The sequence below is a fragment of the Trachypithecus francoisi genome, unplaced genomic scaffold (genome assembly GCF_009764315.1).
Source record: "Trachypithecus francoisi isolate TF-2019V2 unplaced genomic scaffold, Tfra_2.0 Lachesis_group12, whole genome shotgun sequence".
NCBI classification, from domain to species: Eukaryota; Metazoa; Chordata; class Mammalia; order Primates; family Cercopithecidae; genus Trachypithecus; species Trachypithecus francoisi.
The window spans coordinates 11,105,071-11,130,981 of record NW_022681457.1 but is presented as its reverse complement, the minus strand read 5'-3'; the positions used below and the strand labels follow the sequence as shown (position 1 = coordinate 11,130,981).

At 44.2% G+C, this 25,911-nt stretch overlaps 1 protein-coding gene across 1 annotated transcript in view; it reads left to right on the top strand.

Moving 5' to 3' along the window:
• The first annotated feature begins 1,246 nt into the window (after positions 1 to 1,246).
• The window catches only part of NLRP9 (NLR family pyrin domain containing 9), a 34,532-nt gene continuing 9,867 nt past the window's right edge, over positions 1,247 to 25,911 (top strand). The window contains exons 1-4 of the mRNA XM_033224532.1: positions 1,247 to 1,526; positions 8,867 to 10,418; positions 12,781 to 12,942; positions 19,328 to 19,495. Of these exons, the coding sequence (XP_033080423.1) occupies positions 1,247 to 1,526; positions 8,867 to 10,418; positions 12,781 to 12,942; positions 19,328 to 19,495 (2,162 nt within the window). The remainder of the gene's footprint in view (positions 1,527 to 8,866; positions 10,419 to 12,780; positions 12,943 to 19,327; positions 19,496 to 25,911) is intronic.

The window sequence follows — 25,911 nt, the reverse complement described above, 5'->3', positions numbered from 1 at the left end:
TTCTAGGATTCTCTTATAAACAACATATAGCAAGATTTTTACTCATCCAACGCGAGTCTATGTATTAGTGAGCAATTTTATTTCATTCATATGTGTTAAAATTATACTGAGGCCGGGAGCAGTGGTTCACGCCTGTAATCCCAGCACTGTGGGAGGCTGAGGTGGGTGGATCACAAGGTCAGGAGTTTGAGACCAGCCTGGCCAACATGGTGAAACCCTGTCTCTATTAAAAATACACACACAAAAAGAAAATTAGCCGGGCATGGTGGCAGGTGCCTGTAATCCCAGCTACTTGGGAGGGTGAGGCAGGAGAATCACGTGAACCTGGGAGGCAGAGGTTGCAGTGAGCTGAGGTCATACCATTGCACTCTAGTCTGGGCAACACCAGTGAAACTCCATCTCAAAAAATAAAGTAAAATAATAATATACATATATGTATGGTATTATTTTTGCCACCTCTCTCATTTTGTCTAGCATATATTTCTACTTCATTTCCTGTCTTTTGCTGAATTGCAATGATTATCTGGAGGGTTTGTAATAGTAGGAAAGTTCACCATTCTGTTTCTGTCCGAGTTGTTAGTCTGCAAATGCTAACCTATAGTAAATCTAACTTTTTCCCTATATACTGTAATTAGAAGGCATATACCCCCAAACAAGATGAAAAACATCTAAATTTGCTTTTATATCCTCTTCCTTTATTTTCATCTTCCTGAATATGATCATCTGTAATGTTAATATCAGTTCTTTTTTTATTATGAAAATTGGATTAGACTATACTAAGTATGGGAAGGTTTATAGAGCAAACAAACTCACAGAATGCTGGTAGGAACGTCAGTTATTATATCCAGAAGGGAAAATCGTGGAGCATTATGTAGCAAACATGGTGACCCGTGTGTGCTGTTTGATCTATAATTTATAAATATAGAGAAATGTGTGCTTATATGCACCAAGCTACACAGAAACACTTGTTCATGAGAGCATCATTTATGTCAGACAAAAACAAGACACTTAAATGGCAGTCAACTCTGCCATTCACATGAATTTGTTTGGAAAAAGATGAAGCTTCTTCCCTAGATGATGTTTGATGCAAGATGTGTATGATGCTATCAATAATTTTGAGCTGCTTTTGGCTGCTGAAATTTAACTCTGTAATCATATCATTCTTCTCCAGGTATCATTTATTCTTTATTTTTGAGGATCTTTCTTTTCCCTCTGGAGACACCTGAGCTCACAGTCCTGGGGCGATATGGCAGAATCTTTTTTTTCAGATTTTGGCTTGTTGTGGTATCTGAAGGAGCTGAGAAAGGAAGAGTTTTGGAAATTTAAGGAGCTCCTCAAACAACCTTTGGAGAAATTTGAACTCAAGCCAATCCCCTGGGCTGAGCTGAAGAAGGCTTCCAAAGAAGACGTAGCAAAGCTGCTGGACAAACATTACCCAGGAAAGCAGGCATGGGAGGTGACCCTGAGCCTGTTCCTACAGATCAGAAGGAAAGATCTCTGGACGAAGGCCCAGGAAGAGATGAGAAGTAAGTGCTGGATGAAGGGGCGAGGACCCAGGTCGGGGGAAGGCTGGTGTACTGGGAATAAGGTGGTATCGTTGTTGAATGCGTGGCCATCCCCTCCATCAGGTGAGAATGTGTGTGGGCCAAGGTGAGAGTTGAAGGTAGGAAAAGAGTTGCAGGCCAGGGCCGTTCGTACATGGGCCAGTGATGAACTGGGGACGGATGACATCCTGATACACACCGTTCACCTAAGGAGTGTCTTCCCATTTTCCCACCCCAAGTGGAGTCGTTGTTATAGGAGATGAGTGGCCAGTTAGTGTCTGCATTGCCAGGTCTACTGAGATGGAATTCTAGTATGGTAGTTGCCTTCTTTTTTTTTTTTTTTTTTTTTTTTTGAGACAGGGTCTTGCCATGTTGCTCAGGCTGGTCTTGAACTCTCATGCTCAAGCAATCCGCCTGCCTAGAGCTCCCAAACTGCTGGGATTACAGGAGTGAGCCACCATGCCTAACTGCCTGTCTTTGTTGACCAGACATATACCAAGGAGTAGGTAGAATCTTAATATTTAAGACAGTCACAGACAGCGTATGTCCCGGTACTACAGGAAGCCCTCTTTGCAAGCTTGTTTGGAGGTTCTGGTAGGGGTGCACAGCTTCTCTTCTGACTGTGCCCGAAGAACAGTCGTCTTCTATGGGGGAAGGTTGTCATCGCCTTTGACCCAGGGCAGAGCTTCGGAACGGACGCACATGGAGCAGCGAGGGAGGAAGCGGACACCCGCCCAGCCGACCAGATCAGCCAATAGCCCTGGCGATCAGTGGGGTGACAGACATCACAGCCAGCTTGCCCTCACGTCCTGGAAGCACTCTTTCTGCATAATGTCTTTTCGTTCTCATCACAACCCAGGAAAGGTTTACAAGTGAGAAAACTGGACAAAACAATGTTCCCATGTGTTACGTGACTTTTCCAAAAGTGACAGATCTGACTCCAAACCAGTTCTACTGGACTCATTGATGGGGTCTCCACCCTCCTCTGGTGGGGGGGGATGCTTAGGAAAAACTAAATATATTCCCTATTAGGTATCTAGTAATTAGCGTTTGTTTCTGATGATTGTTATCTTCTCCCTTTACTTTTGAGTTCAATCAACTTCTGTTACATTGATTTCTGTTTTGTTCACGTTTGTTCTTTGTGTTGGTAATTCTAATTTGAGACCTTATTTCATATCCCCGCATGCTTGAGGGTATTTTATTTGGTTTGGAATTGCTTGCTGTGTTTTTTGTTTTTTGTGTATGTGTTTTTGTTTCTTGTTTTTTGTTTTTTGTTTTTGAGATGATGTCTTGCTCTATTGCCCAGGTTGGAGTGCAGTGGCGTGATCTCAGTTCACTGCAACCTCCGCCTCCTGGGTTCAAACGATTCTCCTGCCTCAGCCTCCCAAGCAGTTGGGATTACAGGCATGCGCCACGACACCCAGCTAATTTTTGTATTTTTTGTAGAGACGGGATGTCACCATATTGGTCAGGTTGGTCTCGAACTCCTGACCTCAGGTGATCCGCCCGCCTCGGCCTCCGAGAGTGCTGGGATTACAGGTGTGAGCCACTGCGCCTGGCAGTTTTCTTTATCTGTGTGGTTCGTGTCTTTGACTTCTCTGCTGATTCATGTTCTATGTTGGCGGATGAAAAAATGACCGAGTCGCTGTCTGAACTGAGGGTTTCTCCCTTGAGACGCTGAGGTCCTAATGTTACATTTCATCTGTAAGATATGACAGTTTTTTTTGTTTTTTGTTTTTTGTTTTTGAGATGATGTCTTGCTCTATTGCCCAGGTTGGAGTGCAGTGGCGTGATCTCAGTTCACTGCAACCTCCGCCTCCTGGGTTCAACGATTCTCCTGCCTCAGCCTCCCAAGCAGTTGGGATTACAGGCATGCGCCACGACACCCAGCTAATTTTTGTATTTTTTGTAGAGACGGGATGTCACCATATTGGTCAGGTTGGTCTCGAACTCCTGACCTCAGGTGATCCGCCCGCCTCGGCCTCCGAGAGTGCTGGGATTACAGGTGTGAGCCACTGCGCCTGGCAGTTTTCTTTATCTGTGTGGTTCGTGTCTTTGACTTCTCTGCTGATTCATGTTCTATGTTGGCGGATGAAAAAATGACCGAGTCGCTGTCTGAACTGAGGGTTTCTCCCTTGAGACGCTGAGGTCCTAAATGTTACATTTCATCTGTAAGATATGACAGTTTTTTTTGTTTTTTGTTTTTTGTTTTTGTTTTTTTTTTTTTTTTGAGACGGAGTCTCACCCTGTCACCCAGGCTGCAGTGCAGTGGCGTGGTCTCAGCTCACTGCAACCTCCGCCTCCCTGGTTCACGCCATTCTCCTGCCTCAGCCTCCCGAGTAGCTGGGACTACAGGTACCCGCCACCACACCCGGCTAATTTTTTGTGTTTTTAGTAGAGACGGGGTTTCACTGTGTTAGCCAGGATGGTCTCAATCTCCTGACCTCGTGATCCGCCCGTCTCGGCCTCCCAAAGTGCTGGCATTACAGGCGTGAGCCACCGCGCCTGGCCGACATGAATATTTTTAAGGTGACCTTTTCATTGTAAGAGAATGAGAGTAAGCCACTGAGTGCTGTCACCTTGAGTTGCTGGAAATAGGGGTCAAAGGCTTCATTTTTCTTGCCTTTAATAAAAAAAAAACTTTAACGTATAGATTTTATCTTTTATTAATTATATCTTTGATGCCTATATTTCTGGTACATCATAGATATACCACAAATAATGATAAATCATTGGGTGTTGTTTTTTGTTTTTCTATTTTTTTGAGACAGAGTCTCACTCTGTCACCCAAGCTGGAGTGCAGTGGTGCGATCTTGGCTCACTGCAACCTCCGCCTCCTGGGTTCAAGCGATTCTCCTGCCTCAGTCTCCTGAGTAACTGAGACTAAGGCACTCACCACCACGCCCGGCTAATTTTTCTATTTCTAGTGGAGACGGGGTTTCACCACTTTGGCCAGGATGGTTTCGATCTCTTGACCTCGCGATCCACCCACCTCGGCCTCCCAAAGTGCTGGGATTACAGGTGCGAATCATCAGTTTTAAATAACCTTGCTTATGAATTTTGTCTCAAAAAACCTTGGATGTCAGCAAATGTTTATTATGGGCAAATATAGAAAGTGAATACTATAATGATAAATACATTCAATTAAATAGCATGGGGTTTTGCCAGGCGCGGTGGCTCACGCCTGCAATCCCAGCACTTTGGGAGGCCGAGGTGGGCTGATCATCTGAGGTCAGGAGTTTGAGACCAGGCCAACATGGTGAGACCCTGTCTCTACTAAAAATACAAAAACTACCCATGCGTAGCGGCACACACTTGTAATCCCAGCTGCTCGGGAGGCTGAGGCATGAGAATCACTAGAACCTGGGAGGCAGAAGTTGCAGTGAGCCAAGATCACACCACTGCACTCTAGCCTGGGCCACACAGTGAGACTCTGTCTCAAAAATTATATATATATATATTTTTAATAAATAGCATAGGGTTTTATGATGAAAAATGTGCATGAATTTAGAAAGATGTCCATAATATATTATTCAGTCAAAAACCATGTTTGAAAATAGTATATGCAGTATAATTCTACTATAGAGAGAAAAATCGGGCAGAAGAAAAATACAGAGTAATATAGACACAGATTAAGCTATGAGCCATGACTACATACATCAATGAAATTTTTAGAATGACTTGATTTCCTTTCTGTTTATCTGCATGTTTTTTTTTTTAATTTAATTTTTTAATAGAGATAGAGTCTCACTATGTTGGCCAAGCTGATCTCGGACTCCTGGCCTCAAGTGCTCCTCCTGCCTCAGCACTCCCAAAACGCTGGGATTACAGGCATGAGCCACCGTGCCTAGCATGCATGTTTTAAATTCGAGACAGTTTTACAATATTAACTTTGTACGAAGACAGTCACTGCCCAGAGACTTAAATAACTCCTGTGCGGTGATGTTAAAGGGATATAGTGGAGAATAAAGTGGATGCTGTTCCCTCCTGTGGTGTCCACAGTCAGTGTGCAAGGAGAACAAAGACCATCGGTGGAACCGTCCTTGCCTTTGTGAGCGACCATAGGGCCCTTTTGCAGTCTACTTCCTTTCAGTCCCTTCCCCAGACTCAAGATTTTTCTGAAATTTGAAAACTCATATTATAAACAGGATTTTAATTCTTCTCCCTTCCCCATTTCTCATCACTCATCAGATAAACTTTGCATAAAATATGCATTTTGTGTCTGGGCGTCGTGGCTCACGCCTGTAATCCCAGCACTTTGGGAGGCTGAGGCGGGCAGATCACCTGAGGTCAGGAGTTCGAGACCAGCCTGGCCTACATGGTGAAACCCCGTCTCTACTAAAAATACAAGAATTAGCCCGGCGTGGTGGCATGCACCTGTAATCCCAGCTACTCAGGAGGCTGAGGCAGGAGAATCGCATGAACCCAGGAGGCAGAGGTTGCAGTGAGCCAAGGGGGACAAGAGCGAGAGTTCATCTTCAAAAAAAAAAAAAAAAAATATATATATATATATATATAATTTGTATATTTACATATATATATATAATTTGTATATTTACATATATATATATATAATTTGTATATTACATATATATATATAATTTGTATATTTACATATATATATATATAATTTGTATATTTACATATATATATATATGTACTTTGCTGATAGGTGACCTGCTATCATCAGTTTAATAAAGAGGATGCAGAAATTAGGGAAGATTATATAGACGACCAATTTTAGAGACAATTGATACAGTAAAATTTTTTTTTGAGACAGAGTCTCAGGCTGTTGCCCAGGCTTGAGTGCAGTGGTGTAATGCTGGCTTATTGCAATCTCTGCCTCTAAGGTTCAAGCAATTCTTGTGCCTCATCTTCCTGAGTAGGTGGCACCACAGGCACGTACCACTACACCCGGCCTAATTTTTCTATTTTTAATAGAGACAGGGTTTCACCATGTGGGCCAGCCTGGTCTTGAGCTCCTGGCCTCAAGTGATCCATCTACCTCAGCCTCCCAAAGTGCTGGGATTACAGGTGTGAGCCACCACACCCGGCCAAAATTCTTATGTTTCTAAATTTTGGCTTGCAAACAGCTGTCACTGCAAATACCAGAGGCAATCCTGGTTCTTAATCATCAGGATTAAGAGAGACTGCCATCAAAAGACACCGAAGCCATTGTCATTTTAGGAGCATACATGAGCTGCCACTGAAGGGTGAAAGGAATAAGCTCTTCGTGTCTGTCCTGCTGTATAGAGAAGGCAAAGCTGGCTGAGAATAGAAGGTGGAAGTAGGATTTTGTTTCTAATAGTTGGAGTAACACTGGGTGCTTGAACGGAAACGCTCAAATCTCAGTTACTGTAACTGTTGACCAAAATGAAGTGACAGAAAGGCAGGTAAAGGCTGTAAAGACAAGTTGAAAGAATGATGGTTCTGGTGGGGCATGGTGTCTCATGCCTGTAATTCCAGCACTTTGGGAGGCCAAAGTGGGTGGATCGCTTGAGCCCAGGAGGTCGAAACCAGCCTGAACAACATAGTGAAATTCCATGTCTACAAAAAGAAAAAAAAAAAAACCCTACACCAAAAAACAAAAAGTAGCCAAGCGTGGTGGCACACGCCTATCGTTCCAGCTACTTGGGAGGCTGAGGCAGGAGAATCACTTGAGCCTGGGAGGGGGAGGTTGCAGTGAGCTGACGTTGCGTCACTGCCCTCCAGCCTGGGCGACAGAGTGAGATCCTGTCTCAAAAGAAAAAAGAGAGAAATTGATGATTCAGGGGTGGATTTCCAAAATTGAATACAGCCAGCGTGGGGCAAGAGAAATAACCAAGACCTCATAGCTTCCAGTCCAGCAGACACGGGACGTGCACCTGACCTCTGCTATCTATTCATCGGTCTAAATTAGTCCAGACACATACACTCACACCGTTCTGGAAAGCAGAAAGAGGATGAATTTGAATGAGTTGTTGAGATGAAATGTGCGGGATCGGTAGTCATAGCCTCAGCCCTGACTCCCGGTAGAGCTTCAGCAAATGGTGGTGCTTTTGGATCCTCTACTGGGGAGATGCCACCCCCTCTTCCAGCTTGGAATATAATTCTCCAGCGTTCACACCTCACGGTGGCCATCACTCTGTCTAGGTTTCCAGTTTGGTCATGTGTTTCCATGAACATGATTTCAGACAGATTATGGTCCTAACAAAACTAAGTTAGCCAGCCTGGTTATCTCGATATGTACGCCAGTCTGTGTGTGTTCCAAGTGAATCTTTAGGCATCATTCTGCCAACAAAGAGTCAAATTCTGTAATATACTTTAAAAGATTTATTCTGAGCCAAATATGAGTGACCATGGCCCGTGACTCAGCCCTCAGGAGGTCTTGAGAACATGTACCCAAGGTAGTTGGAGTGCAGCTTGGTTTTATACTTTTTTTTTTTTTTGAGACAGAGTCTTGCTCTGTCACCCAGCCTGGAGTACAACGGCACGATCTCTGCTCCCTGCAACCTCTGCCTCCCCTCCCAGTTTCAAGTGATGCTTGTGCCTCAGCCTCCTGAGTAGCAGGGATTACAGGCACCCGCCACCACGCCTGGCTAACTTTTGTATTTTTAGTAGAGATGGGGTTTCACCATGTTGGCCAGGCTGGTCTTGAACTCCTGACCTCAGGTGATCCATCTGGCTCAGCCTCCCAAAGTGCTGGGATTACAGGCATGAGCCACTGCGCCCGGCCCTGGTTTTGTACATTTTAGGGAGACATGAGACTTCAATAAGAAATACATTGGTTTGATTCAGAAAGGTGGGACAACTGGAAGCTGGAAGCAGGGTGAGGGGGACGCTTCCAGGTTCTAGATGGGTTTAACAATTCTTTGGTTGACGGCTGGAGGCGGAGCTTGCAGTGAGCTGAGATCACACCACTGCACTCCAGCCTGGGAGACAGAGCAAGACTCCGTCTCAAAAAATAAAAAGAAAAAATTCTCTGGTTGACAACTGGTTGAGTTTATCTAAGACCTGGGATCAAAGAAAAGGAAATGTCTGGATTAAGATAAAGGATTATGGAGATCCACATCCTTACTTGCAGAGGAAGCCTTCAGAGAGAATAGGTTGTAAAATGTTTCTTATCAGACTTAAAGCCTGTGTTTGTGTTAATGGAGAGGTATAATGAAGTATGTCTGACCCCCACTTCCCATCATGGCATGAATCAGTCTCTCAGGTTAAATTTTAAAAGCACCCTGGCTTCAGATGGCTGGCGAGTATTAGAATTTTATTTTTGGTTTACAGTTCTGAGGAGTACAAAAGAATGAGTGTGTTTTTAACACTCTTATATCCTGTTCTCACAGATAAGCTAAACCCATATAGAAAGCATATGAAGGAAAAATTTCAACTCATATGGGAGAAGGAAACTTGTCTTCAAGTCCCTGAGCATTTCTACAAAGAAACCATGAAAAATGAGTATAAAGAATTGAATGGCGCATATACTGCTGCGGCTAGACTGCACACTGTGGTCCTGGAAGGTTCCGATGGAATTGGAAAAACAACCCTTCTAAGAAAAGTGATGTTGGACTGGGCAGAGGGAAACTTATGGAAGGATAGGTTCACATTTGTGTTTTTCCTCGATGTCTATGAAATGAATGGTATCACAGAGACCAGCTTACTGGAGCTCCTCTCTAGGGACTGGCCTGAGTCTTCCGAGACGATCGAAGACATTTTTTCCCAGCCAGAGAGAATTCTGTTCATCCTGGATGGCTTTGAGCAACTGAAGTTTAACTTGGAATTTAAGGCTGACTTCAGCGATGATTGGAGGCGGCGGCAGCCAACGCCAATTATCCTGAGCAGTTTGTTGCAAAAAAAGATGCTTCCAGAATCCTCTCTGCTTATTGCATTAGGAAAACTGGCTATGCAAAAACACTATTTTACGTTGCAGCATCCAAAACTCATAAAGCTCTCAGGATTCACTGAATCTGAAAAGAAGTCATATTTCTCCTACTACTTTGGTGAGAAGAACAAAGCCTTGAAAGTCTTCAATTTTGTGAGAGATAGTGGACCGCTGTTTATCTTGTGCCATAATCCCTTTATATGCTGGTTGGTCTGTACTTGTGTGAAACAGAGGCTAGAGAGGGGAGAAGACCTTGAAATAAACTCCCAAAACACCACCTCTTTATATGCATCCTTCTTAACAAATGTATTCAAAGCAGGAAGTCAGAGTTTTCTGCCTAAGGTGAACAGAGCCCGACTAAAAAACCTGTGTGCTTTGGCTGCAGAGGGAGTATGGACATACACGTTTGTATTTTGCCATGAGGATCTCCGGAGGAATGGGTTATCTGAGTCTGAGGGCTTGATGTGGGTGGGTATGAGACTTCTCCAAAGGAGAGGGGACTGTTTTACCTTCGTCCATCTGTGTATCCAAGAGTTTTGTGCCGCTATGTTCTATTTGCTCAAACGACCCAAAGACGATCCTAACCCGGCCATTGGAAGCATAACTCAGCTTATAAAAGCAAGTATGACTCAGCCTCAAACCCACTTGACCCAGGTGGGGATATTCACGTTTGGAATTTCAGCAGAAGAAATTGTCAGCATGCTGGAGACATCCTTTGGTTTTCCACTGTCAAAAGACCTACAGCAGGAAATAACCCAATGCCTTAAAAGTTTAAGTCAATGTGAAGCTGATAGGGAAGCCATAGGTTTCCAGGAATTATTCGTTAGTTTATTTGAAACTCAGGAAAAAGAATTTGTAACACAAGTGATGAATTTCTTTGAAGAAGTTTTCATTTATATTGGTAACATACAACATTTGGCAATAGCTTCATTCTGCCTGAAGCACTGTCGACGTTTAACGACACTTCGCATGTGTATGGAGAATATCTTTCCAGATGACTCAGGATGTGCGCCAGGGTGAGTCCTCTATTAATCCCCTGCCCCACGCACTATGCTTGGAGTTTGCTCTAGTGGCCTGTGGGTGTTTCATGGGCCTTATGCTGCTGTGCTTAAGAGCATGGAGGTTGGAGTCAAAAAGGCTTCCTTTCGAGCCTTGGCACTACCATTTGTCAGCTGTGGGATCATGAGCTGCAACTTCTTGAACTTTTTCCATTTGCATAAAGAGGAATAAAAGTTTTATCAACTTCATAGGACCAATGTGAGGTTAAGAGGCTAGCAGGAGTTTTTTCTTTTTTTTTTTTTTTGTTTTTGAGATGGAGTCTTGTTCTATCACCAAGGCTGAAGTGCAGGGGTGCGATCTCGGCTCACTGCAACCTCCACCTCCTGGTTTCAAGCAACTCTCCTGCCTCAGCTTCCCAAGTAGCTGGGATTACTGGTGCACGCCACCACGCCTGGATAGTTTTTGTATTTTTGGTAGAGACGGTTTCACCATGTTAGCCAGGCTGGTCTTGAACTCCTGAACTACTGAACTCAGGTGATCCACCCATCTCAGCCTACCAAAGTGCTAGGATTACAAGCATGAACCACCACGCCTGACCTTGCTTGCTTCCTCCCTCCCTCCCTCCCTCCCTCCCTTCCTTCCTCTCTCTTTCTGTTTCTTTTTCTCTTTCTCTTTCTTTTTCCTTTTTTTTTTCACCATGTTTATTGTTTTCAGACTGTGCTGCTTCCCCCTCCCTTCATAGCTTGTGTAGTATCCCCTGGTGACCCCACTGGGAGGGGACTCCTGGAAGTTCCTGCCTCGTTTCCTCTGCATTTTTTCCATACGTCTTTTCCCTCTGCTGATTTTGCCTTGTATTCTTCCGTCGGGTTCACGTTACCGACATGAACTCATACATTAGCTCTCAGATACATGCTGTTGTTCGTGATAATGTTTTTGGATACAGTTCCCTGTTCACTGAGGGGTCACCAAATAACCCTTGTCCATAGAACAATCAAGTATTCTCATCTAAAAGAAGAGGAAATGAAAACAGAATAAGGTTGAATAGCTTGGCCAGGGTCACATAGTTACTAAATGTTTACACCAGAGTTTCATCCCAATCAATTACTCTTATCTCAGGATCCACTTTCTTTTTTTTTTATTTCCAACTTTTAAGTTTAGGGGATACATGTGCAGGATGTGCAGGTTTGTGACATAGGTGAACATACGTCATGGTGATTTGCTGCGCAGATCATCCCATCACCCGGGTATTAAGCCCGACATCTCCTAGCTATTCTTCCTGATACTGTCCCTCCTCCCACTCCCCACCCTCCAACAGACCCCAGTGTGTGTTGTTCCCGTCCCTGTGTCCATGTGTTCTCATCATTTAGCTCCTACTTATAAGTGAGAACATGCGGTATTTGGTTTTCTGTCCCTGCAGTCGTTTGCTAAGGATAATGGCCTCCAGCTCCATCCATGTCCTTGCAAAATACATGATCTTGTTCCTTTTCATGACTGCGTAGTATTCCATGGTGTATATGTACCACATTTTCTTTATCCAGTCTATCACTGATGGACATTTAGGTTGATTCCATGTCTTTGCTATTGTAAACAGTGCTTTCTTTCTTTTTTTTTTTTTCGAGACAGGGTCTTGCTCTGTTTCCCTAGCTTAGTGTAGTGGCATGATCATAGCTCACTTTAGTCTTGTACTCCTGGGTTCAAGTGATCCTCCCACCTCAGCCCCCAAATAGCTGGGACTACAGGTGTATGCCATCACACCTGGCTAATTTTTAAAATTTTTAATAGATAAGGAGTCTTGCTATGTTGCCCAGGTCATCCTCAAACTCCTAAGCTCAAGCGATTCTCTTGCTTTGGCCTCCCAAAGTGCTGGGATTACAGGCTTGAGCCACTCTGCCTGGCCAGGGCCTACTTTCTTTTTTTTTTTTGAGACGGAGTCTCACTCTGCCACCCAGGCTGGAGTGCAGTGGCCGGATCTCAGCTCACTGCAAGCTCCGCCTCCCGGGTTTACACCATTCTCCTGCCTCAGCCTCCCGAGTAGCTGCGACTACAGGCGCCCGCCTCGTCGCCTGGCTAGTTTTTTGTATTTTTAAGTAGAGACAGGGTTTCACCGTGTTAGCCAGGATGGTCTCGATCTCCTGACCTCGTGATCCGCCCGTCTCAGCCTCCCAAAGTGCTGGGATTACAGGCTTGAGCCACCGCGCCCGGCCCCTACTTTCTAACTATTATGTCATGTTGGCTCAGTTTACCTGGCTGACCTTCTCCCTGTTCAGGCCTGGGTGTCTGTCAGCTTTGAGGAGCTTTGGAAATGGTGTTTGGCCTGTTTTGAGAATGTCTTGAATTGAGTTTAGTCACTGGAGAAACACGATCTTTGTTCTCTCATAGTTACAATGAGAAGCTCGTCTACTGGCGAGAGCTTTGCTCAGTGTTCGTTACCAACAAGAACTTCCAGATATTAGACATGGAAAACAGCAGCCTCGACGATGCCTCCCTGGCGATTCTTTGCAAAGCGCTGACTCAGCCTGTTTGTAAACTCCAAAAACTCATGTAAGTTTGATGTTAACCTGTCCTTTAAGCAAACGGCAGAGTTTACTTCTCTCTACTGTGGCCTTTTTGGAAGAAGAACAGTGCATAAATGCAGAGCCGCAATCCAGTGTGTTAAATGCAGTGACATGCACACGTATGTTTATTGCGGCACTATTCACAATAGCAAAGACTTAGAACCAACCCAAATGTCCATCAATGATAGACTGGATTAAGAAAATGTGGCACATATACACCATGGAATACTATGCAGTCATAAAAAAGGATGAGTTCATGTCCTTTGTAGGGACGCGGATGAAGCTGGAAGCCATCATTCTGAGCAAATTATCGCAAGGACAGGAAACCAAACACTGCATGTTCTCACTCATAGGTGGGAATTGAACAATGAGAACACTTGGACATGGGAAGGGGAACATCACATACTGGGGCCTGTCGTGGGGTGGGGAGAGGGAGGAGGGATAGCATTAGGAGATACACCTAATGTAAATGACGAGTTAATGGGTGCAGCACAGCAACATGGCACATGTATATATATGTAACAAACCTTCATGTTGTAAACATGTACCCTAGAACTTAAAGTATTAAAAAAAAAAAAAATGTAGTGACATGTAAAGTGAAATCTAGTTGGAGGGCCTGAGAGTGAGCAGTCCTGGTTAGGGGTGACCTTTGCTTGGTTGTGGATGGATGAAGAATAGATGTTTCTCAGGTGAGAAAGGAAGGGTGCTTGAGGACAGACAGAAAAATAACCTTAAATTTGTAAATAAAAAATAATAATAATAATAATAATAAAGATAAGCATAATAGGTAGCATTTATAAAACAGAGTGCTGATGTGCAATATTTTCTTCAGTTTCTTTTAATCCTAATAAAGTTTTGTTATTACTTTTATACAAATAATATATGAGAGGATAGAAACAGAGTTGTTCCCTGATATTTTACTTATCTTGATTTGCCTGGGCCATGCTGTTCTCTTTACCCCCATTAGTAAACATTGCTTCCAGGTTAAATTTAAGTCTTTCTTAAGCTTGAAAGGTCATGTCATCACGGAAGACTGTCTATGCTCCCAAAGCACCTTATACGTCTTTTTGGTAAGAGTTAGTGCATTGAATTATTAGCCCACATATTTGTGCAGAAAAAAGTTAACATAACAGTCTTTAGACTGCTGTCTCTAGAAAGGTCTGTTTGCTAGGTCGGTCCTCGGCTGACGTCTTGTTTGTTTGGTTTTTTGTTTTGTTTTGTTGTGTTGTGTTGTTGTTGTTGTTTTGAGATGGAGTTTCGCTCTTGTTGCCCAGGCTGGAGTGCAGTGGTGTGATCTCAGCTCACCACAACTTCTGCCTCCCAGGTTCAAGCGATTCTCCTGCCTCAGCCTCCCGAGCAACTGGGATTATAGGCGTGCACCACCACACCCGACTAATTTTTGTATTAGTAGAGATGGAGTTTAACCATGTTGGCCAAGCTGGTTTCGAACTCCTGACCTCGTGGTCCGCCCGCCTCGGCTTCCCGAAGTGCTGGGATTACAGGCGTGAGCCACTGCACCCGGCCTGGCTGATATCTGGAAATTGGACTTTGGGAGAGTTTCCATCAACCTAATTGATAAGAATGGTTCACTGTTCCTGAACTGTACCAACACTGTGGTTTATACTGAACGTCTGGTTTCCTTCAGTGACTTTTGAATTTTGGCTCATGCTAGGCAGAAGGTGCCTATATGACAAGCTCCAGTAAAAACCACAGGCATTGAGTCCTTCATGAGCTTCCCTGGTAGATGAGGCTCCACATGTGTTCTCACATTTTGTTGCTGGAGGAATTTATTGTGTCCCGGTGATCCCACGGGGAGAGGACTCTTGCAAGCTTGTGTCTCGTTTTCTCTGGATTTTTCCTATGTTCCTTTTCCCCTTGGTGGTTTCTCCTTTGTATCCTTTTGCTGAAATAAATCATAGCCATTGTATGACTGTACTGCAAGTCGTATGAGATCTCCTAGCAAGTCACCAAAGCCAGGAGTGATCTTAGGGAGCGCAGTGTTTCTCTGTTGACTAAACCTCTGATGAATGGGGATATCTTTACCCTCACGTCCTCAGCATCTAGAAAAATACAAAGCTTTGTACGGGCTCACTAAACATCCATTGAATGAATGTGTGCTGAAAATAGTGAAGGAACTGACTCATAAAAGAATTTCTAAAGATCCCACATAAATAGTAAAAAGTGGACCTCACTGAACTTTTTTTTTTCTGGAAAATATGTTAAAGTAGGGACTAGCTTGATTATAAGGCATGAGCAGTATCTGAATTTCAGTGTGATGTGAGGAATAGTAGCAAGGAAGAGGTGGTTAGTGGTCTTGCAATTAAGACATTTGTCGTTGATTTTTATTGTATAAATTCAGTCTTAAAGCACAAGAAGTCATTGATTTTTAGATGAGATCAATGGCAACGTGAAGTAGAAGAAGAGTAATCCGGATAAACCTGGGTGAAGGCGTGAATTAAGATGTACATGTCCTTCCTAGGAGCCTTAGGTTACAAAATGAGGATATCAGTGCTTCTTCACGGTCTTAATGACAATGAGAATAAATCACTGATCTTTTATTTAAAAAAAAAATCTTTTTTTAATTAAAAAATTTTTTGTGACAGTCTCACTCTGTCGCCCAGGCTGGAGTCCAATGGTGCAGTCTCAACTCACTGCAACCTCCGCCTCCCAGGTTCAAGCAATTCTCCTGCCTCAGCCTCCCAAGTAGCTGGGATTACAGGTGCCCGCCACCACACCTGGCTAATTTTGTATTTTTAGTAGAGATGGGGTTTCACCATGTTGGCCAGGCTGGTCTCAAACTCCTGACTTCATGTGATCCACCTGCCTTGGCCTCCCAATTCATTGATATTTTACACAAAGTTCTTTAGTTCAGTGTCTAGCAAATGTCATTAGATTCATTTTAAGTTGTCCAGGAATAATGGAGATAGTTTGGTCATTTCTCTTCTAAAGTATCTAGCCACATGTCTTGAAACTGAAAAATGGGCCGGGCGCGGTGGCTCAAGCCTGTAATCCCAACACTTTGGGAGGCCGAGGCAGGCGAATCACAAGGTCAGGAGATTGAGACCATCCAACCTGGCTAACACGGTGAAACCCCGTCTCTACTAAAAAATACAAAAAATTAGCCGGGCGTGATGGCGGGCACCTGTAGTCCCAGCTACTGGGAAGGCTGAGGCAGGAGAATGGCGTGAACCCGGGAGGCAGAGCTTGCAGTGAGCCGAGATCGCGCCACTCACTCCAGCCTGGGCCACAGAGCGAGACTCTGTCTCAAAAAAAACAAAAAGAAAGAAATTGGAAAATGTTCTTCCTTCTTTTTGGTTCTGTACATGAAATAATAAATGCAGTTGCTGAGACGAATAAAGAATCAGAAGCCAGGGCTCGTTCCTTCAACACCGATTTTAATGCCTCCCCAAGGTTAGGGTTTAGGGAACTTTGGAGGTATCATCCAATTTCATCACTCACATGGAGTGGTTAGTTGAGATCCTGTTCTATTTGCTTTATGAACTTTTTTTTCCCTTATAGTTAAGGGAAAAGTTATACTTGAGAAAAAGTGATAATAGTTTCTGGAAGCAGAGTGGCGTCAGTAGAGGCTAAGGGAAGTAGGCTGATTCCTTGGGTTACGTAGGGCAGACTAATCACAGACGGATCAGTATGTTCCAAGCACACATACCTCCGGCATTCCTTAATCCCTAACCTTAGGGAGGCACTAGAGTTGAAGTTGAAGGAATGAACCCAGACTTCTGATTCTTTATTCATCTCAGCAATTGTATTTTTTTTTTTTTATCATTTATGTGCAGAAAAAGGAAAAAGTTGACAAGACAAAGAGTCAACAAATGGTATCATAATCAACTCTTCTATTTTAGGTTCCCCCTTTTCCTTGAGGTTGATTATCCTGAAATGGTGATGATTCCTAATTACATGTTCATCTTTGTGACTGTTTTCCCACCATATTGTCTGTTGACTCGATTGTTTGCTGCTGGCCGATGGTTGACCTTCACTGCAGCTGCCTGGTTAACCAATCCCAGTGCTTTCATTAATGTGATGTGGTGGCTTGAGGGCCGGATCTTCCCGTCTTTTGTGTCACCCGCCTTTCTCACAGGTGTCTCCAGATATCAAGGGGTTTCCTTCTTTTTCTTTTTCTTTTCTTTATTTATTTATTTTTATTTTTATTTTTATTTATGTTTTTTTGAGACAGAGTCTTGCTCTGTCCCACAGCCTGGAGTGCAGTGGCGAGATGTGGGCTCACTGCAAGCTCCACCTCCTGGGTTCAAGCAATTCTCCTGCCTCAGCCTCCCCAGTAGCTGGAACTACAGGTGCCCACCACCACGCCCAGCTAATTTTTTGTGTTTTAGTAGAGACGGGGTTTCATCATGTTAACCAGGGTGGTCTTGAACTCCTGAACTCAGGCAATCCACCCATCTCGGCCTCCCAAAGTGCTGGGATTACAGGTGTGAGCCACCGTGCCTGGCCTGGATTCTCTGTTTTCCTGTGGCAGCACGTCCACCTGTCAGTTGTACCAGACTCTGCTCACTGGCTGCGCAGATCCCTGTACATCTCCCCTCCCTGTCACCAGCTCCTGGCTTCCTTTATCTCTGGGCAGGTGGTACCAGGGTGTTGCTAATAAATTTAGGGGATCACTCTGCCCACAGTCCCCACAGTTCCTCCAGCCTGCCGTTTCCCTCTGTGATCTGCCCTTATCTGCCTTTTGATTTTGGTCTACTCAAAATTCCCATTCTAGTTTTTGAACATGGTAAAATATTTACTTTTAAAATTCTCCGTCATTTCTTAAAGTTGACTAGGAGAGAAATCAAGGTGTTCTCATCTGTTCTAATACCAGGAGTCATATAGAGCAAGTTTTATGTGTCATGCATTTATTCTTACTTGTGTCTGGTTTGTAAATACACATTTATCAGGCTAATAAATACGTATATATATCTGGTTTATACATAAATTTTGTCTGGATTGTAAGTACATATTCTGGTTTCGTATTTATCTGGTAAATATATATATCTGGTTTATAAATACATATTTGGTTTATAATTACATATTTGGTTTATAAATACACATCTGTGGCATATACGTGTAGATATTAAAATAAAAGCCAACATGAATTGGCCATATTCCAGGCATTACAGTAAATGCTAATTTCTTTTTTTTGGTGACAGAGTTTCACTCTTGTTGCCCAGGCTGGAGTGCAGTGGCGCAATCTCAGCTCAGTGATTTTCCTGCCTCAGCCTCCTGAGTGGCTGAGATTACAGGCATGCACCACCATGCCCAGCTAATTTTTTGTATTTTTAGTAGGGACGGGGTTTTGCCTAGTTGGCCAGGCTGGTCTCGAACTCCTGACCTCACATGACCTACCTGCCTCGGCCTCCCAAAGTGTTGGGATTACAGGTGTGAGTCACCATGCCTGTCCTTAAATGCTAATTTCTTTTTTTTTTTTTTTTTTGGAGACGGAGTCTTGTTCTGTCGCCCGGGCTGGAGTGCAGTGGCCGGATCTCAGCTCACTGCAAGCTCCGCCTCCCGGGTTCACGCCATTCTCCTGCCTCAGCCTCCCGAGTAGCTGGGACTACAGGCGCCTGCCACCTCGCCCGGCTAGTTTTTTGTATTTTTAGTAGAGACGGGGTTTCACCGTGTTAGCCAGGATGGTCTCGATCTCCTGACCTCGTGATCCGCCCGTCTCGGCCTCCCAAAGTGCTGGGATTACAGGCTCGAGCCACCGCGCCCGGCCTAAATGCTAATTTCTTAATCACCATGACCATATCTGTGTATTTAATGAAGAGACTGGGCCACACTGCCATTAGGTCATTTGCCCAATCTTGCAAAAGCAACAAGGAGAAAAGCAAAACATCAAATCCAGTTTCCTGTAACTCTGGAGCCTGAGTTTTTTGACACTACATAACACCGTCTCCTTTATTTAAAAAAAAAAAAAAAAAACTTAGTTTTAAAACAGAAATGGGTTCTTTCCTTGGGTAACACAGTTTTGCTTGGAGCATTAATTCAGATATGTGTGTGTCTATTTTATGTGAGGCATTAATCTCAGAATTCAAAGAGGTACAAGTATAGTTTGTTCCCGTCCCCATGGGGCTCGGTTTAACATGGGAGTCGTCGGACTCATTTTCCTTATATATTTGCTGTTATGTAGAAGTGGAGGGCCTAGGGAGAAACGGGGAAGTTCTAAGCAGCTTGAGCCTCTGTGCTGTCTGGTGTCTGAAGACCCCACCAAGAAATAATTTATGGCCAGGAGTAACCAGAATTCCAGAAACTGCGTGGTAAGGCCCAGCATTCAGGGCAGGAAGAATCATACAACAGGTGTCTGGCTTTGTGCTGGGATCTCATTGCGTGACGCTATTTTTTGTTTTAATCTTCTGCAGATTTACTTCTATGCTTAACTTTGGACATGATTCAGAATTATTTAAGGCAGTTCTTCACAACCCTCACCTGAAACTTCTGAGCCTGTATGGCACCAGCCTCTCCCATACTGACGTCAGGCACCTGTGTGAGACGCTGAAACATCCAATGTGCAAGATAGAAGAGCTGATGTAAGTCCGGGCTGTTCATGCCGAGCGGTGTTGCTTTCCAAGGTGGGCTTTGCGGTTTGAATATTCTTGTTCTCCTTCCTGGAAGGTCATTGCTTCAGTCTTCGTCTATCTTGTTTTTCATCTTTTGAATCTCAGTGTCTCTTGTAAGGTGAAAGTAGATTCTGCTGGGCAAGGCCTCCTCTCAGAAGGTTTATTTCCGCCCTCCCATCTCTCGTACTCACTTTAATTACTTTTTATTTTTTTGAGACAGGGTCTCACTCTGTTGCCCAGACTAGAGTGCAATGATGCGATCTTGGCTCATGGCAACCTCAGCCTCCGGGGTTCAAGCGATCCTCCCACCTCAGCCTCCCGAGTAGCTAGGATTACAGGTGCATGCCACCACACCCAGCTGATTTTTGTAAGTTTTTGTAGAGATGGGGTTTCACCATATTGCCCAGGCTGATCTTGCACTCCTGGTCTCAAGCAGTCTGCCCCCCTTGACCTCACAAAGTACTGGGATTACAGTACGTCACACGAGCACCACACCCAGCCTCATCTCACGGACACCTCCCTTGATACTTCCTGGTTCTGCCTTCAACCAACCAGGCCAAAACAAGCACATCATTTTTCCCCCCTAAAGATACTGATAGAGACTTAAAACTGAAGCACGTTAATGATCACAAGTACGATTGTCTAATTTGGCAGTTGACAGTGTTAAAGCCAGGGGAAAAATGACTTGCCCAAAGTCATTTCCTCCTCTTGAAAATTGTCAGCGTGGCCCCTGTCCTATTTGGGTGATTTCTAGGCAGAGCAAATCTATCTTTCTTTTTTATTATTATTATACTTTAAGTTCTAGGGTACATGTGTGCAACGTGCAGGTTTGTTACATATGTATACATGTGCCATGTTGGTGTGCTGCACCCATCAACTCGTCATTTACATTAGGTATTTCTGCTAATGCCATCCCTCCCCCAGCCCCCTCCCCCATGACAGGCCCCGGTGTGTGATGTTCCCTGCCCTGTGTCCATGTGATCTCTTTGTTCAGCTCCCACTTAGGAGTGAGAACATGCAGTGTTTGGTTTTCTCTTCTTGTGTTACTTTGCTGAGAATGATGGTTTCCAGTTTCATCCACGTCCCTGCAGAGAACATGAACTCATCCTTTTTTATGGCTGCATAGTATTCCATGGTGTATATGTGCCACATTTTCTTTATCCAGTCTATCGTTGATGGACATGTGGGCTGGTTCCAAGACTTTGCTATTGTGAACAGTGCCATGGTAAACATACGTGTGCATGTGTCTTTATAGTAGAATGATCACTGGCCAATCTGTCTTTCCAAAGAGAACAAAGGGAAGTCATTGAGGCAGCAGTCGATAAAATCAGCCCAGGCCAGGCACAGTGGCTCACGCCTGTAATCCCAGCACTTTGGGAGGCCAAGGTGGGCGGATCACAAGGTCAGGAGATTGAGACCATCCTGGCTAATACAATGAAACCCCGTCTCTACTAAAAATACAAAAAAATTGACCGGGCGCAGTGGCTCAAGCCTGTAATCCCAGCACTTTGGGAGGCTGAGACAGGTGGATCACGAGGTCAAGAGATCGAGACCATCCTGGCTAACACGGTGAAACCCCGTCTCTACTAAAAAATACGAAAAACTAGCCGGGCGAGGTGGCGGGCGCCTGTAGTCCCAGCTACTCGGGAGGCTGAGGCAGGAGAATGGTGTGAACCCGGGAGGCGGAGCTTGCAGTGAGCCGAGATCCGGCCACTGCACTCCAGCCTGCGTGACAGAGCGAGACTCCGTCTCAAAAAAAAAAAAAAAAAAGAAAATTTAGCCAGGCATGGTGGCAGGCGCCTGTAGTCCCAGCTACTCGGGAGGCGGAGCTTTCAGTGAGCTGAGATTGTGCCACTGCACTCCTGCCTGGGCGACACAGCGAGACTCCATCTCTAAATACATACATACATACATACTACATAAAATTAAAAAATAAAATAAAATTAGCCCATTAAACCCACCAAGAGAATATGCTCTTCTCTCTCCCAGTTCGCTGTCGTTTCTTTGCAGTAACCATCAAAAATGTAATTGACAGATTCATCTATACTCGGTTAATTTTATGCATCCAGACTCATCAGGAGAAAGAGGCAGGTTCTCTGAATAAGGGTTGTTTGAGCTTATAGAACTGCTGTAGATCTCATTCCTCATTCAAGCTGCTTCCATATCATGGCAACTTTTTTTTAAACTTCTACTCTAACTTTCTCTTCTCAGGGGAAGACTTTCAGAATTCCATTGTATTTTGCTCCATTTCATAATTATGTTATTTGCATAGGGTTTTATCTATTATACATTAACATGAGGATTAGCATAATGATAGACATAATGTAGCTGGAAATGTTACCTTTTGGGGTAAGCTAACTATTCTTCATTTACTTCAATGTGGTGGTGGAAGGTCTTCAAAATCAGGTTCTCTCCAGCTCAGTAGTTCTCAGTAGGAGGAATTTTGTCCCTTAGGGAATGTCAATGTTTAGAGGCATTTTCAATGATCACAGTTGAGTGGGGAGGGTGCTGCTGGCATCTGGTAGACAGAGACCAAGTGTTTGCACGCTGCTGACAGACATACCCGAGACTGGGCAATTTACAAAAGGAAGAGGTTTATTGGACTTACAGTTTCATGTGGCTGGGGAGGCCTCACAATCATGGTGGAAGGTAAAAGGCACATTTCACATGGCGGCAGACGAGAAAAGAGCTTGTGCGGGGAAACTCGCCTTTGTAAAACCATCAGATCTTGTGAGATACACACACCGTCACGAGAACATTCTAGGAAAGACCTACCCGCCTGATTTAATTATCTCCCACTGGGTCCCTCCCACAACACATGGGAATTATGGGAGCTACAGGATGAGATGTGAGTGGGGACACAGAGCCAAAGCATATCGCTAAGGACAGCTCCCCAATAACAAAGGATTATCTAGTCCAAAATGTCAGTAGTGCTAGCCTGTGAAGTGCTCTAGGAGGGATTAGAGTGGATGCTTCTCTTCTGGTGGTGGGAGGGGGTCAGCTTGGCTAAAACAGAACGAGGTATTTGCCTGAATCCAACCCAGGGGTTCTTGTGCTAGGAAAAAACCATCCAATACTATGCAGTGGTCCTGGACAAGCATTTTTATGGATACCACACCTTAATTCATGTGTGTCTGGAAACCCTTATGACCAACACCTGTTTCTCCACATCAGTCATTTTACTTTGTCATTATTGTTGTTTACTTTTTATTGAAAGATTATTATACTCCCAGGAAATTACAAAAATAGTACAGAGAAGTCCCACGTACCAATCATCCCCCAGCTTCCACCAAAGGTAACATCTTACATAACAATAGTGCATTCTTAAAACTAGGAAATTTTACTAATGAAATGTACAAAGCTGTTTTTAAAAATATGCTTTTATGAGACCTCCAGTGAAACTAGACTTAATCAGTATCTTTTAGGCAGAGGCTTCACCGGATTATATGCCTATGAAATGAACACGTTTCACTTGTCCTGTTTTCTTACCAACACTTGAGGGTGTTGATCTTTTCAAATCCATTCTGCTTAGGACATAATATCTGAGTGGGTTTAATTTGCATTTGTCTAATGACTAATAATATGAGCGCCTTTTCATCTGTTTGACTTTCTGGGCTTCCTGTTGTGATATGTCTGACATGCTGGTGTAGCCCGTTGTTTTATTGCGTTGTCTTTTTCTCATTGATTGACAGGTGTTTCTTCTCTATTGTGGAATGAATTCTAGGTCAAATCTATGCATTGCAAATATCTTCTATGTGGTTTGGTTTTCCACATGCTTAATATCCTCTTTGAATTAAGAGAGATTCTTTATGAAAACTGAATGTATCTCTTCATGTTCAACTGCTTTTTGTGTTTGTTTAGGCAATTGTTGCCAGGCTTGGTGGCTTATGCCTGTGATCCCAGCACTTTGGGAGGCTGAGGCAGGAGGATCGCTTGAGGCCAGGAGTTGGAGACCAGCCTGGACAACATAGTGAGATCCCCGTCTCTAAAAACAAAACAAAACAAAATTATCTAGGTATGGTGGTGGATGCCTGTAGTCCCAGCTACTCAGCAGGCTGACGCAGGAGGATCTCTTGAGCCCAAAGGTCCAAAGTTGCTGCAGTGAGCTGTCATCACGTCACTGCACTCCAACCTCAGTCACTGCCCTCCAAGCCCAAAGTCATAAGAATAACTTCCTATGCATTTCTCTCTAAAAGTCTTATTTTACCATGCACAACTGGGGCTATGATCTACTTTGAATGAATGTTTCTATGTAGTATAAAGTCAGGTTTTTTTTTTTAATTTTCACATAACGAACACAGAGTGCTGTTGGAAGATGACTTTTTCTCAAGTGAACAGCAGTAGTTATCGTTATAAACCAGATGATCACGGTGTATCTGAGACCAAAAATATCTGTTTTGATTTTATTTTTGTAGATTTTGTTCACCCATCCATCAGAGAATTGTAGGTTTTCACTGTTTTCTTTCTTTTGTTCTTCTATGTGTTAAGGATGTAATTCCATCCCATTCAGGCTTCCATGGTTTTTCTCAGTGTAGCCATCAGCATATTTCGTCCTATTGTAGGCAGTGTGCTCCGTGTGTCTTGTTTCCGGCTAATTTTAAGGTTTTTTTTTCTTCCCTCATTGGGCGTGGTTTTGGTCTTTCTTTGTGTTTATTGTGCTTAAAAATTCACGGAGCTTCCTCCATTTGTGGATGAATGTTTGCACAGGCTTCTGAGAACGCTCTACCATGATCTCTATCTTTAAATATTGCTTCTGCTCCATCTTCTCATTTCCTCTTGGTCTGAGAGGAGAGATCCCCATCATACTTTCAATCAAGAGGCTTGAAGAATGAGGAGCTTTCTGTGCGGTACCGAAGATAATCTGATACAGGCATGCAGTAAGTAAGAAAAAAGAAAAGACTGATGAACTTTTAAAAAAATTATCACAATGGGGAGCAAACAATCCATGCATAAAAACTTGCAGGTGCATTCCCCTTTGAGTCGGATGGAGAAGAGAGATATGAAGGCGGCCAGGGGCCGGGCGTGGCTCACGCCTGTAATTCTAGTGCTCTGGGAGGCCAAGGCGGGCAGATCACTTGAGCTCAGGAGTTCGAGACCACCCTGGCCAACATGGTGAAACCCCATCTCTACTAAAAATACAAAAATTAGCCGGATGTGGTGGCGGGCGCCTGTCATCCCAGCTAGTTGGGAGGCTGAGGTGGGATCTCAGCTCACTGTAGCCTCTACCTCCTGGGCTCAAGCAATCATTTATTAAATGTAATTGTTTTCCTGAGGTCTGTGATCCACTTTAGCAAATCTAACTCTAGGAAGAGTTTAACTTTAGCAAATCTAACTTTAGCAAGTCTAACTCAAGGAAGGGGTCATGGGAACCCCCATGTACAGCCGGTTGGTCAAACACAGGCAGAGCAATCCGGTACCTGCAACTGGCATCTGAAGTCAAGGGAGGTCTTATGAGGACTGAGCTCCTACCATATGGGATCTGACTCTCAATTTAATAAATGATCTGAAAGATACAGATGTGCAGCCAGATGGAGAGAGACACAGGATGAGATCTGGAAGGGTCCGAATGTGAAGGGGGCCTGCCCCTACACACCTGCGGGTATTTCTCGTCAGGTGGAGATGACAGACTAAGAAAAGAAACAAGACACAGAGACAAAGTATAGAGAAAGAACAGTGGGCCCAGGGGACCGGCACTCAACGTGCGTGCGAGGACCCGCGCTGGCGCTGGTCTCTGAGTTCCCTCAGTATTTATTGATCATTATTTTTTCTATCTCGGCGAGGGGAGAGTAGCAGGGCAACAGGTGGGGAGAAGGTCTGCAGGGAAACATGTGAACAGAGGAATCTGTGTCATGAATAAGTTCAAGGAAAGGTACTGTGCCCGGATGTGCACGCAGGCTAGATTTATGTTTCTGTTTACCCAAACATCTCAGTGTAGCAAAGAGTAACAGCAGTATTGCTGCCAGCATAGCTCGCCTCCAGCCACAGGGCGGTTTTCTCCTATCTCAGAATAAAAGGAATGGTCGGCTTCACACCAAGACATTCCATTCCCAGGGACGAGCAGGAGACAGAAGCTTTCCTCTTATCTCAACTGCAAAGAGGCCTTCCTCTTTCACTCCTCAGCACAGAGGCTTTATGGGTGTCAGGCTGGGGGAGGGTCAGGTCTTTCCATTCCCAGGAGGCCATATCTCAGGCTGTCTCAGTGTGGGGAAACCTTGGACAATACCCAGGCTTTCTTGGGCAGAGGTCCCTGCGGCTTTCCGAGCGCATTGTGTCCCTGGTTAATCGAGAATGGAGAAGGGCGGTGACTTTTACCAGGCACACTGCCTGCAAACATATTGTTAACAAGGCACATCCTGCACAGCCCTAAATCCCTTAAACCTTGATTC